The sequence below is a fragment of the Lathyrus oleraceus genome, chromosome 7, assembly GCF_024323335.1.
Source record: "Lathyrus oleraceus cultivar Zhongwan6 chromosome 7, CAAS_Psat_ZW6_1.0, whole genome shotgun sequence".
Classification (NCBI taxonomy): Eukaryota; Viridiplantae; Streptophyta; class Magnoliopsida; order Fabales; family Fabaceae; genus Lathyrus; species Lathyrus oleraceus.
This window is the reverse complement of record NC_066585.1, coordinates 542,492,370-542,511,479: the sequence shown is the minus strand read 5'-3', so window position 1 is coordinate 542,511,479 and position 19,110 is coordinate 542,492,370. Positions and strand designations below refer to the sequence as shown.

At 30.4% G+C, this 19,110-nt stretch overlaps 1 protein-coding gene across 1 annotated transcript; it reads right to left on the bottom strand.

The window, feature by feature from the left end:
* Positions 1–2,572: 2,572 nt before the first annotated feature.
* Positions 2,573–4,276, bottom strand: LOC127100883 (phosphatidyl-N-methylethanolamine N-methyltransferase). The gene is made up of 2 exons (XM_051038190.1): positions 3,810–4,276; positions 2,573–3,078 (listed from the first exon to the last, which is right to left on the bottom strand). The coding sequence occupies exons 1-2, from the start codon at positions 4,049–4,051 to the stop codon at positions 2,829–2,831; spliced, it is 492 nt and encodes a 163-aa protein (XP_050894147.1). The 5' UTR covers positions 4,052–4,276; the 3' UTR covers positions 2,573–2,828.
* Between the last annotated feature and the right edge of the window lie 14,834 nt (positions 4,277–19,110).

Below are 19,110 nucleotides of genomic sequence, written 5' to 3'. Positions count from 1 at the left end.
CACTCTAACATAAAAACAAATGTCAGATCTACTTTGGCATATGTACATTAATGAGCTGATAAATTGTCTAAAAATAGCCGATCAAAAACATCATCATCTCCATCATTGATGAAGTATTAGGTCTATCTATGTTTCAAGAAACTTGATGACACTTTGTGATACTACAATTTTAAGTAAATTTTATATTATTTTAATTACTTTTTATATTAACATTGCATTTTGTAGCAAATTATACCAGAATCGATATCATTGTGAAAAATTCTTAACTAAAATTAAAATCGTGGTAGTAGAAGTTACTGTGATAAAAAGTGAAGCGAAGATACACACATACCAAAACAAAGGAAACATAAACTCTTCCAGTGTCACAATCAAGGGAGAATCGTGTCACAATCCCATGTTGCAAACAAGAAATAATGGTCATGTTGAAATTATGCTACAACCATATCGCTTCATAGCACATTCCTATGATGAATATGCCAAAGAAAAACATGTTTGTTGAAATAGTGTCACAATCAGAAGTCATTGTGGCACGATTTGCCTTCGCCCCAACCCTCCATGACAGTTAAGTGACAAATCGTGCAACAATGCTTTTGCATTGTGATGGGATTTGTACAATCCTAAAACTCTCTATTTAAGTCAAATTCATACCAATCGATAATAGTTCCAAATTCTAATAAAGACAGCTACATAGTTTCAAGGGTCTAGGCGCATTCACCATTGAATAGAAATTCTTCCATTGTAATTATGTAATTCATGTATTCCTTATTTAAATTTTTGGCTATGAACTTTTATACAATAAGTAGCTAAGTTTCCTAGGTCTTTAGAGATGATTTTTTAGTGGCTTGAATTATGTAATTTGCTTTGTATTAATCCATGCAATTGTTTTGCTAACACTATTCAATATAAATTTCTAATATTAGAGAAGACTCATGATGCAGCCAACATATTGAGGATCATTGATGGGCCCAAAAGAGAATTCGATTACCCATGAAATCATTTTTCCAAAACATATGTCATAGAATGTTCCAACTTCACAGAGAAACTTATAAACCATGTCATTTAACAATATCATCAATATGGTTAATCAAATTACAAAGAAATACATCCAAATAGGTATGTTTCCACCTAAGGATAACACATCTAAGGGACAAAAATATCTTAATAAACCATGTTCATTATACCACTTGATCTTATTGACATGTTGTTAGTGATGTTTGATCTTGTATGTTTTCCTAATAGGTATGTTGTGAAAGAGCTCTCATGGATTGTAATTCTAGGCTTGTCTAAGACCATCTTGTTTGAATTAAGTTGACTCAAGCTGTTAAAATTCAAATAGCTAAAACTATTGTTCCATAGGATACTCTCTTTGTATTGAATTATAGTTGCAAAGTAGTCAACATCATATACATTGATCTAGGTTATTCTTCGCCAACGTTGATTTCAAGATCATTCTTCTTTTTGCATCATCATATAGTTTTAGTGAATCGTTCCCATGATTAATGAGTATTCCTTATCTATTATAGGACCAACACTCATCAAATTATAATTCATATCAGGAAGATATGTTACATTTTCTATCACTTTCTTCTTTCCATCTTGCAGATGCACAAGGACATTCCCCTTACTTTATGCTTTCATTGAGTTGTTGCTATCCAACTTCACTTTAGTTCTTATGATGGGATCAAACTCATTGTGAAGTTTCTTGTTGCATGTCATATGATTTTAGTATCATGTGTTAAGATATCAAGTCATAGAACTCATTATCTTTAGTTGTTGTTACCGTCAACATCAATGGTTCATAGCATTTTCACATTTCTTTATTTGGCTGGTGAAAGCCACCAACCTTTTGCAGTAGTCAAATACCTTGTCATCATTCTTCGTATCCATTACCTCAAAGTTCAAAATCCATTAACTCATATTGTCTCCTCAAGGCCCAAATCTTCACTTTCTTGACTTTTACATCTGATGGATTTGCAAGTAATAGTTTTACTCTATTGATCACATAAATCTCTTATATACCAATATGTTGGTCTAAAACCAAAATGTTTAGTTACCTTGCAACTCAAATAACTAGTGAAAGATAGAAAATTTGAGAGAGAAGGATAATGAAATACTTTGTATTGAATTGATGATAGCTAATACAAGATGAATGGTGATTTTATAGCACAAATAATCACCTCCTAACTGGTTTATTTGTTGTGCAAGTAAACCAATAACTACCTCTAAAATTAGTTAGAATTAACTAATTTCTAAATCATTTAAGAAACAAACTAACAACATACTATCAAAGCTTGCTAATCAAGCTACTCAATATGATTTAATTAGTCTTAGGATTACAATATTCAATATGTAAAAGAGTGTGAACTTCAACTATGAATATCAAATACAAACCTATGCACTTTCTTTTAATCTAAGACTATGAAAGACTTACTATTTTTGTGTCAAATTAAAGGTCAATTGTGTGTTGTTCATAAGAACAATTAATGAGTTTAAATAAGGGTTTGGTGGCGGTTTCTACAAATATTACAAAGGCAAATGATGAAGAAAACAGAGTGTTCGAGTGTGAGCGAGATGAAGAAAACCAGCAGTAAATAAATAAATAAAACAGACCGCAACATTGCATCACCATGGCGCTCTTATTACAATTCAGACATTCACACATGACCTAAACAAAACACAAGAACACCAAATTCAAATCCACCATCATTGAATTTGAAGAACAACTAGCTAGATAGAAAGACAGAGAGAGAGTTCCATTATTTAACAACACCTTCTCAACTTTAGATGCTACAGAATCCTCTAAGCTATATCTAACTACTTAAATCAAATCAATTGAGCGGCTTCGCACGAGTAGATTGATCTTCCTTTGATTCAACGCGAATCATAAACACGTACCCTAAAATCCACAGGACAATGTACTGATAAGGAACCCATGAAAGGCATGCAACAAGACTCAAGATGCTGCCAACATATTGAGGATCACTGATGACCCCGAAAGGGAATTCAGTTACCCACGGAATCGTTTTTCCAAAGCGTACGCCATAGTATGTCCCGGCTTCACCGAGCAGCTGATAAACCCTGTCATATGACAATATCATCAGTCAAACAATTGTATCCCTAGTTTAAAGAAAAAGGCACTAACGCCACATTTTCCTTGAATTAACAAAAGATACAAAAAAAATTCAAAACCATCTTCGAATGTCTTCTGTTAGTCCTCTTTGATCCATCAAATTACTAACAGAAGATACACTCAAAGTTGTTTTTGTAATTCCAATATATTCAGGGAATATAGTAACTTCAAAAGTATTATTGAATATAAAGATATATATATATATATATATATTTGTATAGATCCATTTAAAGCTACAAATTCTAGCTTCAAATAGAATCAATACGGCAAAATCAATTCTAATTTAGATGCACTAAACACTTCAAAATCATTCCAAAATCAATTCTACACCTCTAGAATGAATTCTAGCTTCAAGATAGAATCAATTAATGTAAACTCAGTTCTACTTGATCCAAACATAACAAAATCAATTCTACATCTTTTTAGTCAATTTTAACCTACATTTAATCTCTTTTCCTTATCTTAAAAAACCAGTAAGGATCATAAAAACTAACCAGATTATTATTGATCAAATAACACAAATTTTCAAACCAGAACCAAAACCCTCCATTTCATCACCTCATAGCATATCATACATAAAACAAAAAGAAACAAACTTTATAAAACCCCATTAACAGATCCACAAATTCAAACCATACCCAGAAATCAAAAACTAAAAAAAAAAGAAAAAGGAAGTTACCTGAAGTTAAGAAACTGTCCAAATGCAAAAAGGGGCCAGAAGTAAAAAGGAGGCCAATGAAAAGAAGAGACAGAAAAGAGCGCCATGAACTGAATCAGCTTCAAGAAATGAGAAACGTAAGCCATAATCTTTGAAGGATCTCTTTCTTTACCGCATAAGTCTACCCATGATTGAGGCCAATTCCAGAGGTAATAGTAGAATGGAAATGGCGATAACACAGCAATAGCCACAACAATACCCATGATACTGTAGTAGAAAAAATGTTTGCTTTTTTCTTCACAGAAATAATGGGTTCTGGTTTTGTTGATTGTATGCTTCAATTATGGATTTTGATCCCTCGTGAAAAGAAGGGTTATAGATCTTTAACTCACTATTTTATTTATTTATCTATTTTTATATAATTCAGCTCACTGGTTAGCCACTCAATACATTGATTTACTGACACAAACATATTACATTAAATATTATATTTTCATGGTATAATTGTTGTATGCCAAAAATAGACATAAGGTTAGGATTTCTTTTAATAATCTTATTTTTCGAAATATTTTACATTAAAGGACCTCACTCATTAAAATGACAATAGTCCTCTTTCTTTTTATTAAAGACATTTTGGTCTCTATCTTAAACAAAAATTGAAGTTTTAAGTGTTAAATATGTTTTTAGTTTATAAATGAATTGAAGTTTTAGTCTTTATATTTTTTTTAATAATGATTATTCTAAAGTTTTTCATCCATAATTTTGGTTTATGCGTCTATTTGCTCTAAAAGAAGTTGACATGATACTTGATTACAGAAAAAAAATGCGTTAGGTTGCGAGGGTTACAAACGTCCCTAAAAACGTGCTTTAAAGTGCGAACGACCACACCAATAATCATAACCATGACTGTCGTTTTCACTTCCCTCGAGTAGTGTTTGAAAAATTTATTATATACACCCTTATTGAAGAAACAGTCAAAGTAGTTCAAGTGGATGATCCACCTGACACATACTCAATATAATCAAGGCCTAAAAGGAAAGTCATGCCTTCAGTGAAACTGAAAGACTTTGTTGTTTACGAGTGAGATTTTAGTGAGGTTCTAGAAGAATCATTAGTGATGTAAGGTGTGGGATTGTTATTCCACTCCACCAAATAATTCCTTAGATTGTGGAAATTGTTAGTAATTTGTTGCATTCTCTAAGTGGTTATATAACCAACCATAATTCTTTTATGGAAATTATCAATAAAATTAATCATTCTTATTCCCCTTTATCCCTAACTAGTAAAGGACCCGTCCGTTCGCACGGGTCGCGCAAGTGCAATAATTTATTTTAAAAAAATTAAAATATAATATATTATTTTGTTTATATATATATATATATATATATATATATATATATATATATATATATATATATATATATATATATATATATATATATATATATATATATATATATATATATATATATATATATATATATATATATATATATATATATATATATATATATGGTTGGATCAACGTACACAAATTTATTGCATAAGAGTTTTTTTTTAATGTAATGGATGTTAAATGATCAATAAATGAGTTCAAAAAATTTCTACAAATAACTTTTTCCAGTTTGAGACATAATAAAGTAAAACATTATTAATTTATAGTAATATAATTTGCTTACTTTTTTTTTTATACTATATTAAGGAAATAATCAAAAAAATATAATACAAAAATATTTTTACAATTTATTGATATATTGATATATAATAAACATTCCATTGTTAATGTTATGAATAAACATTCCATTTATCATTGAGATTTTGGACATAAGAAATAAAAATATATTTATTTAGTAATGGATGAAATTTTCCAATGTGTTACTAATTTGAGGTATAAAAGCGCAAATATTAACCTTCATAATAAATGATTATTTAACCAAAATACATAAACCATGTAAAAGAAATACCAGAACCTCATTTGTTTTAAAATATACTAATGAATACTACCCAATGTTTTAATTAATTGCAATTGATACAGTAAGGTTTAATGCAACAAAAGATATTGAAACAAAAGGTTCACAATTTTAGTTAAAATTGTGAGAAATAAGTCCAGCAACAAAAATGATTTAACTTCGTACAATTCTTTGGTCCTTAAAAAACTGGGTTTATACAAAACTTGTCCGCAACCTTTTAGGAAGTGATGATTCAAAACCTGCCCGCAACCTTAAAAAACTACAATAATAACTAATTTGATTTCAGGATATTGATTTCATTTTGGAATGATAAGATTGCAACAACAATAAAATAACGGTAATATTTTTTAGTAGTATAAATAGGTAATTTATTTTATCACATTTTTCACTCACATCTAGTCTAAATTTGACCAATTTATTTTATTTAATTTTAATTTTTTGTGTACACATTTCATTTGAAAATGAACCTCAATCAACATAACACATGCTCCAATTTTATGCAAAATGATGGAAGTCCTCTTTGTATCCCAAATCAACAAAACACCCCATATTTTGGAAATCCACCTCTTATTCCAAATCCACACCATAATTCAAGATTTCAAAATTCTCTTTTTATCCCAAATCCATAAAATAATTCACCCATTGGAAATTACTCATATCATACATCACCTTACCCAATGAAAAACTCTCTTTTAATGTATTTTGATATATTTGAATCAATTTTTTAATTATATTTTATATAATATATAGTGGGATTTAGTGGGGCCCATTTTCTTAGCCCACTTTAATTATTTACAATCATTTTCTTGTACAACTAAATGTATAAAGAATTGATATTCTTATTGATTTATTACAAATCATGCATAACATTAATTATCTTACGGCTGAATTATTTTAATACTCCACTGACCTAGCCAATAGAAAGGAGACAGTTGAAATAATTATTCATTTCAACCCTCAACTATATTTTGGCAAATAAATAATTTAAATATGTTGAGTTATAATACTATATATGATGACGTGAGATTGGTAAAAAGTATAGTTGCATGCTTAACTTAATCATTTCAAACAAACAATGTAGATTTTCCATTACCAATCAAAAGACAATTCACTGTATATGATAATTATACCTTATTTTTTTTATAAATCCTTAATTCAGTTGAATGCAAGATTCAAACATTGCTCCAACATTTCTGACCTACCTGCAATTTTAACATATGTATTAGACTTTGAAAAAAATTGTAAAAAAATGTGTTTCTATGTGTTTTCTATAATTAGTTTTGAAGGATTTCATAATAAATTTTTATGTAATTGTTTTTTTTAATTTCTAACACCATTAGGCATGCTGAAACCAAACATGACATGCAATAATCTATTTATAATTTAGTCGTATACACATATTTCATAAGATGACAACGTATTTTGTTATCAATCTAAAATACTTATTAACATTTGAAGATATGATACTCATATAAATTTTGTAGTTGAAAGAACACACAAAACACAATGTTCAACATAACAACATAGGATTTTGAATAATTTTACACACATGAATTAAATACTCATTATCATCCTTTAAACCATACATGAAATATAAATGTCAATTGTAATCCCACAAAATAAACACTTCAAAAAAGTAAGAACACATCCTACAACCAAAACATATCATGTTCTTAACAACTTCATACTTAAACTCATTCTGGTGCTAAAAAGTTCATAAAATATATTTCAACATCAAATTTCTGAAAATTCTAATTAAGAAGATGATTCTATCTTTAATTTCTTGGATGGTTTGGTGCCTGATAATTGCGTAGCGTCAGACGCTTCAAAATCAACTTCTTCACCCTTGTCAGCAATTACAACATTCTTAGCCGGAGTCATTAGAATGATTGATTCTGGATCATTTTCACCAGATGCAGATAATGTTTGCTTGCAAAATAAAAAATTAATTGTCAGATATAAAATGAATTATAATAATACAATATTTATCATAGAAAATTATTATGTTAACAAATGAAGATACTTACTGCGGAAGTTTCCAAATTATTATGTTAACAATGTACCTCCACCATAGAGTTATGCATAAATTCAGCAGTCATTCCAAGTATAGCAGCACATTCGGAATCCCATAATACAAATCGATATTTTGATTCACCATTGCTATCATATATCTCAATCTTGTACCTATAGTATTTTAAACGAAGAAAATAATATGATTAATAACAAATCCATTACCAAATTTATTTGCAATTCATCAGATTATATGTACCTTGGTATAGGTTGTTCGACTTTTTGCCCACATGAACATTCATAAGCTTTTTCAGGATTAGGTGCCTTCGAAGAACACCTTGTGCAGCCATAATAAAACCATCCATACTTTGAGACAACAAATTTCAATGTGGTTGCTACAGTAACACATAAAGTTTCCTAAAAGCAAATCAAAAATGATATTAATTTCAAAAAGCAAACAATATAATTGTAATAGTAAAGATAAATTCGGCTCTATAGTATTCAACTTACATGTTTGATTTTGCAGAACTGACTTAAGGACATACATTTCGCATTATGAACAAACTTTTCTACTGGCGAATACTGAGAACCACCAGACCAATTAGAAAGAGATTTTGCAGATTGAGTAGGTTTCTCCTTCTGTTCATTAGTAGGCAACCTATAGAAATAAGATTGTTTTTGAAATTAAAAATTATGTATAATAATCTAAATATAAATAAATAAATAAAATCCATACTTAGACATAAAATCTTGAATTTCAGGGATGTCTTCATTTATCAACAATTTGGAACCACTCCATGCGTTTGACACTGTAAATTGTATAATTAATATAAAAATTATTGAACGTATAATGAAAAATACAAATCAGCTATGTATTTATAAAGTCTGATAGTGTAATACCTTGGCCATCTTTTACCATTGCATGAGTGAGCAGAATTACAATAGCTCCATTGTTTTTAGGATCATTGTAGTAAGCCAAAAATTTTGATCCATAGATTTCCCATAAATTGCAATTTATGCAATTACCCCTATTTTGCAATATAAATAAACAATATTATATGATGGGATTCAGCGATGCAAAATATATAAATTTATCAAACACATAAGTTATGAAAACAATGCGCATTACTTCAAATCTTTCAGCACAACAGAAACAACAACTTTCTTCCCCGGAGTGTTGGATTGGATATGGTTTATCTCACTAACAGCACCAATAATATCTACATTAAAGTAAGATTCATTATTGAATGTGTTTGCAAATATATAAGTTATATAAGTTATAATAGAATTTAAATTACCTTCCAGTCTATCGGTTTTGCATTTGCCTTGAAGTATCTCACCAAAATCTTTAAAGAAATATCCTTTAGGTGGAACATTTTGAAGTTCGATTGCCTTCATTGTGGTACCACCAAGAAATACAATTTTTTTTGAATGATCACATACTTTCCACTGAAAATCATTGTTATAGACACTGCCATTGTTTATAATGCAGGTCATATTCTCCTTAATGACCTCTTTCCATTTCAGTAAATGGTCATGACGAATAAGGACCTGAATCCGATCACCCTAACAAAATGAAAATAATCTTCTTTTTATATGTTATACAAAAAAGCATTTTGTTGTAATTACTAACTATCATACAAAAATCTATACTTAAAAAAAGAAAAACAATTTACCAAGGAATCCATAACAATCATCTCCAAATGTTCAATACCCTTATTATTCACAACACTCCAAACATCCATTATTCGAACAGCAAGACGCCAAGTTTCTTTTGAGTCATTGATGTCTTTCACAGAATCAACCTTTCTACTCATTTTCACTGAAAAAAAAATTCAAAAATTAATGTAACTGCAAATTTAGATGACTATAAAATTACAAACCTAATAACCTGGAAAAAAAGAGTATATAAATTTGATAGAGGTGTGTGGCAAAATGCTGAAAAGGATCCAACCTTTGATGTTACACATATATAACATCGTTTTGATTGTATAATTATATGTTATTAAATTATAACTTTAAATTAAAAATAACTATTTAATATAGTTGATTAATATTAATTGAGTAATTTAATATTATTGTTAATTTACCTACCAATTAATTATTATTATTGTTATTATTATTATTGATATTTACCCGCCATATATGATAAGAATATTTTTAAAATTTAAATAGTATATTTATCATTTGATTTGATTTGATTTAATTAAGATCCAAACTCTATAAATTAAAATCGGTTACTTATTATGAACAATAATATATGATCATTCCAATGTCAATCTATTATTAATTGAATTTTACATATATGTAATTTTGCAATAACGCGCTGGCATATTGAATCTTATACCGCTGTTATCTTTGCACTAACATATTTTATCCTTTCAACAGAATAATTATAGTAAATACGTACATTTTGTATACTGAATTATAATAAAAATGTATTAAAATCAAAAGCAATAAAACTGTTTACAGTAAATAAAAATATAGTCTAATTTCTTCATGATCATAAATATTTAAAGAAAAATTCATTGAAATAAAAAATCAATAATAAATCAAAAGTTGAAATAAATGCTAATGACACAACATATATTTAAAATTTTATTTGATATATTTTTATATAATAAATAAATTAGTAATAAGTAAATGAATAATCAAATAGAATAAAATTTTAAGATGTTATTCTATATTTTTATTTACTGTAAACCGTTTTATTGCTTTTGATTTTAATACATTTTTATTATAATTCGGTATACAGAATGTACGTATTTACTATAATTATTCTGTTGAAAGGATAAAATATGTTAGTGCAAAGATAACAGCGGTATAAGATTCAATATGCCAGCGTGTTATTGCAAAATTACATCTATGTAAAATTCAATTAATAATAGATTGACATTGGAATGACCCTATATTATTGTTCATAATAAGTAACCGATTTTAATTTATAGAGTTTGGATCTCAATTAAATCAAATCAAATCAAATAATAAATATACTATTTAAATTTTAAAAATATTCTTATCATATATGGCGGGTAAATATCAATAATAATAATAACAATAATAATAATTAATTGGTAGGTAAATTAACAATAATATTAAATTACTCAATTAATATTAATCAACTATATTAAATAATTATTTTTAATTTTAAAGTTATAATTTAATAACATATAATTATACAATTAAATATTCATTTTGTCATTTAAAGAAAATCAAGTAACGATAATATTTGGCAAAAAAACTACAATAATAATTAATTTGATTTCAGAATATTGATTTTATTTTGGAATGATAAGATTGTAACAATAATAAAATAACGATAATATTTTTTAGTAGTATAAATAGAGTTTAGTACGAAATTACTTATAGGAACATGAAAGTAGTTGTATTATGGATTGTAATTAGGGTAATTAAGTAATTATGGTGGTAATTAACTTTTATATATTAAAAGTAGATTCTCTATGAGGGATCTCAGTCCTCGAATTATGAGAATCATCTTTTAACATTGTTACTTTCATTGATACTCCTTTCCACCATGGTCGGATCATGTTTCCGTTCACCCACCACCGAATGCATTAACGAGCTCTCTCACTAACTTTCCACTGTATGCCTTCGATTAGAAGAGTTGTCGCACCATATCGAGGAAATAAACACTCACGATTCCAACCCCAAACCGACGATGATGCTTCAATGATACCGCCTCAAGCTGGATGTTCCCCTCTTTGATGGCTCAGACGCGTATGGCTACCTCTTCAAGATCAAACAAATTTTCATGTATCATGAGACCCCTATGAGGACTTTATCACCATTGCTTCTTTCTACATCGACGACCCAACGCTCTCTTGGTACCAATGTATGTACTGAAAGAGTCATATTATTTTTTTGTCACAATTCGTCCAAGCTCTGGAACGTGATTTGCGCCCACCGTATACGACGACCCACCACTACTAGAAAAACTAATTTTTTACAATGATTTCACCTCAAATATCGAAAAACCGATGTATAATTCCTAGACGCGCCATATTTTGTTTTCTTCTTAAAAGAATATACAATCTATTCCGTCGATTTTTTTTAACCGAGGGATAAACTAATTTAATGTAGATGCTTCGAATCCCAACCGCTTCAGATTATGTTTTTATTTCATTAAAAGTGGTATCTTCTTGAATATTTTATTTTTAATTTAAAAATAAGTCACTTTTCACCTCGGTTTTGTTTTCCAACCGAGGTTAATTTGTTTCTCTGTTTTGTATATATATATATATATATATATATATATATATATATATATATATATATATATATATATATATATATATATATATATATATATATATATATATATATATATATATATATATATATATATATATATATATATATATATATATATATATATATATATATAGCTTTAACCTGTAATATTTAGTTTCACCTGTCTAAAACAACACAAACATAATCCTAAATAAGAGACCTAAACAAGAAAGCTCTAAACAACGAGAGTCATAAGCACATGTCATCCTCTATACGAAGATGATATGTGTTCAGGGCTCTCATTTCTTCTTCAAATATCAAAAATATTTTCTTTCAGTTCTTCTTCAGAGATCTAGTACGTCAAACATCACTACCCATCTTGTTGTTGAGACCCGAAACCATCGAGGTTTAATCTTGTTGTTGTTTAAACAAATTTATATTACAGGTTTGTTGATGTTGTTGTTATTGTTGTTGTTGTTGAGACTCACTATTGAGGCATTAAATCCTAGAGGTTTAATCTTATTGTTGTTATTGTTTAAACATATTTATGTTATATGTTTATTGATGTTGTTGTTGTCGAGACTCATTGTTGAGACCCTAAACCTTAGAGGTTTAATCTTCTTCTTGTTGTTGTTGTTGTTGTTTAAACATATTTATTTTATAGGTTTATTGATGTTGTTGTTGTAGTTTTGTTGAGAGATTGTTTTTTTGGATTGTTGTTTAATGTAAGTTGTTGTTTTTGAGTTATTGATGTTATTGTTGTTATTGTTGTTTTTGTTTAATTGTTCTACTACCTAAAATTATGAAAGTTTATATGTTGTAGTTTAGTTGTTGTTATTGAGTTTGAGTTTGAGTTTGAGATTGATATTGATATTGAGATTATGTTTTTTGTGATTCTTTGTGGAACTCTCATCTTGTTCCGTCGAGTTGTGTTTATCATATTTAATGTCAGATTGTTTGTTTCACTAACCCCTTTTTGAACATATAACCTATTAAATTGATTTTGAAAATAATCATATGAAAAATTATGTTGTATATGAAAATTATCTTACACTGATTAATACGATTTTCTAGCATTTTGCAACTCATAATTTATCTCATGCTCTTTTATCGTTAAAAATATCTTCGATACTTCTAGTTTTCGTTCAACTTTCTTTCATATTTATTCATTTTTCAAAGCATCACTTTTGTTGCTTTATTGAATGATTTAGTAGAAAAGGAAGCGTTTAATAAAGAAATTGAAACATTAAAGAGATTTTAACCATAAAAAAATGTGAGATGAATGATGAGTTACAAGATGCTTGAAAATCATTTATTAGTATAAGTTGTTCTTCAAATATAACACAATTGTTCATATAATTATTTTCCTAACCAATTTTGAGAAGTTATATGTTCAGTTAGGGTTTAGTTAAATAAGCAATCCACATTATATTAATAAACTCAATCATTTTTTATCTTTCAGTTGAATGTCAAAATCGAGGTGAAAGGTGTTATACTCGTCGGTGGAATGTTAAAACCTATGGGAAAGATGTTTTTTCCATTTAAAACTTCCAAAAACGATCTCCCTGAGGATCGAACCCATGAATATAACTTATTACCTATCGGTTATGTTAAAACCTAGAGGTAAAGTGGCACACTTTTCATGACGCCCTTCGTTACCTCGCTTGTGAAACTGAGGTAAGACCTCTTTTTCAACTGAGGTAAAAGGCGTTTTTCGTTATAGTGCATGTGGTAATTTATTCAAGCTCACTCAAACTTCCATAGTCTCTGCTTACTTGGTCGAGTTTGTGTCGTTAGCACATCAATCGGCGGGGCTCTCTCATGTGGAGTTATTAAGTTGCTCCATTTTGGGACTCAAAGTGGAGATTCATAGGGAAGTATTAGTAAGACAACCATTGTCCATCTCATAAGCTGCTGTCCTCGACAAATTAAAAGAAGAAATGTTGTAAGACCTTCATCATTCCAACTAATCTAAGGTTGCTTTATAAAATGTCAAAGCTAGTTCAAAGCTTTTTATAAATATATGTGTCTAAAGACACCTTAGAAGATAGAAGTTCATAAGCTAACAATCCATCAGAAGCTGGATGTTTAGAAGCAATCCAAACTTCAAAAGTTGGTGGTCCAGAAGATGGTCCAACCTCAAAAGCTCATCCTGATAATAAAGATTTTGAAGAAGCTCAAGATGGCTCCTCAAAAGCATCACAATCCAAGAAGACCTTCAAGTACAAGTCTTCACATCCATAAGAGTTAATTCTTAGAAATAAAGATATTCCTAGAAAAATAATGTCTGACTTCAGAGAAGAACATTCAATGTTATGACTATTCTCCATTACTGAACCTACTTCTATTGATGAAGCATTTTATGATGATAGCTGGATTGTGGCAATGCAAGAAAAGTTGAATCAGATCCAAAGGAATGATGTTTGGGATCTGGTACCCATACCTTATCAGAAGAACATTATTGGAACAAAATGGATATTTAGAAACAAGTTAATAAGCAAGGAAAAATGGTATGAAATAAAGCTAGACTTGTGGCTAAAGGCTACAGTTAGCAAGAAGGTATAGATTTCTATGAAACCTTTGCACTTGTTGCAAGGTTAGAGGCAATCAAATTACTTCTCTCTTATGTTATTAATCATAATATTATTTTATACCAAATGCATGTTAAAAGTGAATTTTTTAATGGAGTTATTTCTAAAGAAGTGTGTGTCAAACACTCACCTGGGTTTGAGGATTCAGTCCACTCAGGTCATGTTTTCAAACTTAAGAAATCCCTTTATGGACTCAAAAAAGATTTTAGAGCTTGGTACGAGACACTGAGTAATTTTCTGCTAGAAAATGGTTTTCAAAAAGGGCAAGTAAACACTACACTCTTCATAAATAAATTTAAAAATGATATCTTAATTGTCCAAGTATATATGGATGATATTATCTTTGGTTATAATAATGCTTTCCTTTGCCAATAGTTTTCAAAGTCATTGCAGGCTGAGTTTGAGATAAGTATGATGCGAGAGCTGAAGTTCTTCCTTGGTGTTCAAATCAATCAATTAAAGGATGAAGTCTATGTTCATCAGACAAAATACATAAAGGAGCTTCTGAAGAAGTTCAAGATAGATGATTTGAAGATCATGACAACTCCTATGCACCCAACCTGCAATCTGAGCAAAGAGGTGAGGGTAACACCAAAGTCTATCAGAAGATGTATATATGTATGATTGACTTTTTACTTTATTTAGCAGTTTCTACACCAAATATTTTTTTCAGTGTCTATCCGTGTGCAAGATTTCAGTCAGACCCTAAAGAAACTCACTTAACAGTTGTTAAGAGGATCTTTAGGTATCCAAAGGGAACAACCAATCTAGGGTTTGTTTATAAAAAATCCCTAGATTATAATATAGTTGGATTTTGTGATGCTGACTGATCGCGACTTTATGAGTCGAATTTGGGGTACAAACTGCAAGTGCACAGTTCTATCGCGTAGTTTTAAAAGATATCGATCCCACAGGGACTTATGAATCGATATACCGTTATCTAAGGTTACTTCGTAAATCTAAGGCGGGTAATACTTTGATTGTTTGGGGAAAAGTTAAAACTAAAAATAGGATCTAAATTAAATATCAACTGAACGGATATCGATATGTGGTTCGTCGTAATTAGGGAATCAATTCTTCGTTGGTTTCTTGGTTTTAAAATAAATCTTTTCAGTTGACACTATTGATTAAAAGTCTTATCTCAAACTCTCGCTCTGTTGAATAAACTATGATTTTATATTAACGTAGCTGTCACTTATTAGTTAAGTCAAAAACCACTTTTTGAAAACAATAGAATCCGTAGAAACTCTTTTTAAGAAAACACTAATCGTTTAAACACCCTTATCTCAAACTCTCGCTCTGTTGACTTAGGTTATATAATTAAATTCAAATGCTTAACTCTCGTCCTCACATTCAATCTTTAAAAATACTTTTTGAAAAAGATTAGAATTTAATTAACTCTAAAAATTGCTCTCGCCCTGATCTAGAATTAATGTCCAATTTACACTGTCCAGTCAAAAACTCAAACTCTCGTTCTATTGCTTTTAACTTCTTTATGTCTTTTACTTTCGTACAAAAACCTTGTTATTAAACCTGTAAATTGGGACCGTGAAAAGAGTGATTTTAATTTCAAACTTAATTAAACCAACTTGGTTTTGATTCCTTCATTCCGCTTACTCTACATACCGATACCTAAATAAATTAGCCAGACATGCTAAACAGACTTAAATAATTATCATGCATAAACAAATTCATCTCAGGCAAATAATATAAATAAACAGTAAAGCAGGGCATATATAAATTCAAACAATAATTAAAGAACCTGAGTAATTAACAGCAGTCTTGAACACTCCACCACAGACCGGTTGGATTTGTTCTTGAATTCTTCAATCAAACAGAAAAATAAAAGCGAAGGAATAAAAACTAGATTCTAACGTAAGGTTAGATCCGGTGAAAGGTACACAATAGTTTCCGGTGTAGAAACTATTGTGCGAAAAAGAATTAATTAAGTGTTGAAAAGGAAAATAGAAATTGCAAAGGAAACAATATAAAAGTTGTAAAAATAATGCTGTAAAATATGCTTATGCTGCTGGAAGAGAAAAAGTGCAAAAAGAGAAAACGGCGAAGAAGCAAAAACGTCCCGAGGGTTTGCCAAAAACTACAATTTATATTGGTCTCTTCTCGTAACTGCTTCCAAAGGTCTTCCGCGTCAAAGGGTCTTCACGTGCCAAATGGTCAGGCGTACAAATAGGCCTCAACGTCTCTGAAGCCAAAAATATAGGAGACTGGTGTGACGTCCGTCACACCATGTGTGACGCTCGTCACACAAGTGGATAAAGCGTGACGCTCGTCACAGCCTTTGTGACGCTCGTCACAGGCACAACGCCTGTGCTTTTGGGCTGGGCTTTGGCTTTTGATATTTGCTTCTTTTCATCCCTATTTGCACCTCCTTTTCTTCCTTTTTTTCTTGTGCTTCAAATAAACTACCTGAGATAAATAGAAAGAAAATACCGCGTAATATCGAATAAAATGAAATAAATTGAAGTAAATAATAATATAATTTAATTAAATTGAGTCCTAGAATGTGATACTATTTCATGTTATCAAACTCCCCCATACTTAGATCTTTGCTTGTCTTCAAGCAAAATACAGTATAGAACTTGTTTTAAAAATTTTAGCCAGATGAAATTTCAAAACACACATCAATTCGTACTAGGTTGCATGTAAACCTTGTTTAGAAGTAACTTGAGTTTAATCTTGACATCAACAACCACCGTCACAACCTCAGATAACCCCACCTTATGCAAACCAGTTCGAGTAATGCCATTATAGCTATCCTAGTTCCTTTACTCTTATTTCACCCGTTTTTATTCTAGCGAAATCACATTAAGCCCTTTATCTTTTCGCGCACATAGTGGAGTAACCGGTTAGTGATTCTGATCCCTTTTTTGCTAGAAGTTCTGGTACATAAGTCGGATAACTTCGTTATTCAGTCCATTGCAAATTGCGGGGGATCGGACCATAGTCCGCCCTACCAAGTTCAGCACCAGATACCTGCTGAACCAACTCATAATGGATCTTTCATATTATGCTTTTGTATGATCTGCAACCTTTAGATTAAATGATCTGGTAAGGATCACCTAACTTAATTAGTGCATTTCCTGATATATATATATATATATATATATATATATTTGTTACTTTGGGAATCATTCACTTATATTCATCGGCTCTCCACGTAGTTTGCTATTAAGATGGTGCTGACTTCTCGTATAAACTACTCGGGGTTACTATAAAACTAAAAGTTCAAGGGATTGGTATAATAGGTACTTATCCTGATCTAACATGTTGAGGTTCTTAGAACGTTGTTATGGTAATAATTTTTTTGTCTTGATTTCACTCAAGTTTTATAAGATAAGCGACCTTTTATACTTATTGGGTGTGTTAAATTTTTGTTATGGCTCATGAAAGTTGAGGGGATAGATAATAGAAAGTTTTCACACTTGGGACTTAACTTAAAATAAATTTATATTATAAGAAATATTATTTTATTATTATTTTTTTTATAAGGGAAATAACAATGAAAAGAAAGATACATACTTGAAAAAGAAAAAGGAGGACAGAAAGAACACGGTTTTCCCCCCATACTTGAATGAAAAATTATCCCCAATGTTTTAAGGAAAAGAAATGAATTACAAAAAGAAAGGAAAAAGGAAACTAAAGTTAATGTTGCCTGCCGCTTCTTGTTCTTGCACCTGGTGATCGTTGATGTACTTCTAAGTTATCAAACCTGCTAAGCAAATCAGTGAACCGCTGATCGGTTATGGCATTCCTCTCTTCCTGTTGTTGTTGCATTTGGCGCATCATTTGCATCATTTCGAGATTCTGTGCTTGCATACCATCAATAGCATCCATGATGTCGTCGTTGGTTGCAGGCCTTCTTCGTCGACGACGTCGTGAGGATGGGCCAGCTGCATTATCGGAAGGGTTGAGCGGGACTGATTGTTGTGCAGGAGCATGATCACCTTGCTCCATTTCTTCAAACTCGTCTGTAGACGAGTTTGTATGTGAAGGCTCGGTAGCTTCGGGAGCATTCAGATCATAGAGGTGGCGGTTGGGGTTGGTGACATCTGTTAGGGCAATGTTGGGTAGAACAACGCTTAGGACTGCCTGGTTATTCACCATAAGGTAATATTTTCCGCCTATTCTATTCTTAATTAGGCGGCTGGACCGACAGTAGCTTATATCCATAAATAGGGGAGGTAAAGATTCTAAAGTTTGGAGTCGGTCTCCTAGGTTTAAGCCAAGTGCTATTGTGGTGATTAATCCACCAATTACAAAAGGTTGACGGCCTCTAGCACATAAGGTGCGGATATGATGAAATAGGAAGGAGGCGGCGTTTACCTTAGCATTCGGTTCGAAGACGCATTCGAGGAAGAATAGTTCCTTTGCGTTGACCTTGCTGTTGTTCGGTTTTCCAAAAACTGTGTTTTGTAGGATGCGGATAAAGTACCAGATAGTTGGGTTATGTATATGGGAAACAAGGAGCTCTTCCCAGTT

Bases quoted from the DNA above. Each gene is read 5' to 3' on its own strand.
- LOC127100883 (XM_051038190.1), bottom strand. From the start codon at position 4,051: ATGGGTATTGTTGTGGCTATTGCTGTGTTATCGCCATTTCCATTCTAC. The intron at 3,079-3,809 runs GTAACTTCCTTT...GTCATATGACAG, and splicing joins GGACAGTTTCTTAACTTCAG to GGTTTATCAGCTGCTCGGTG.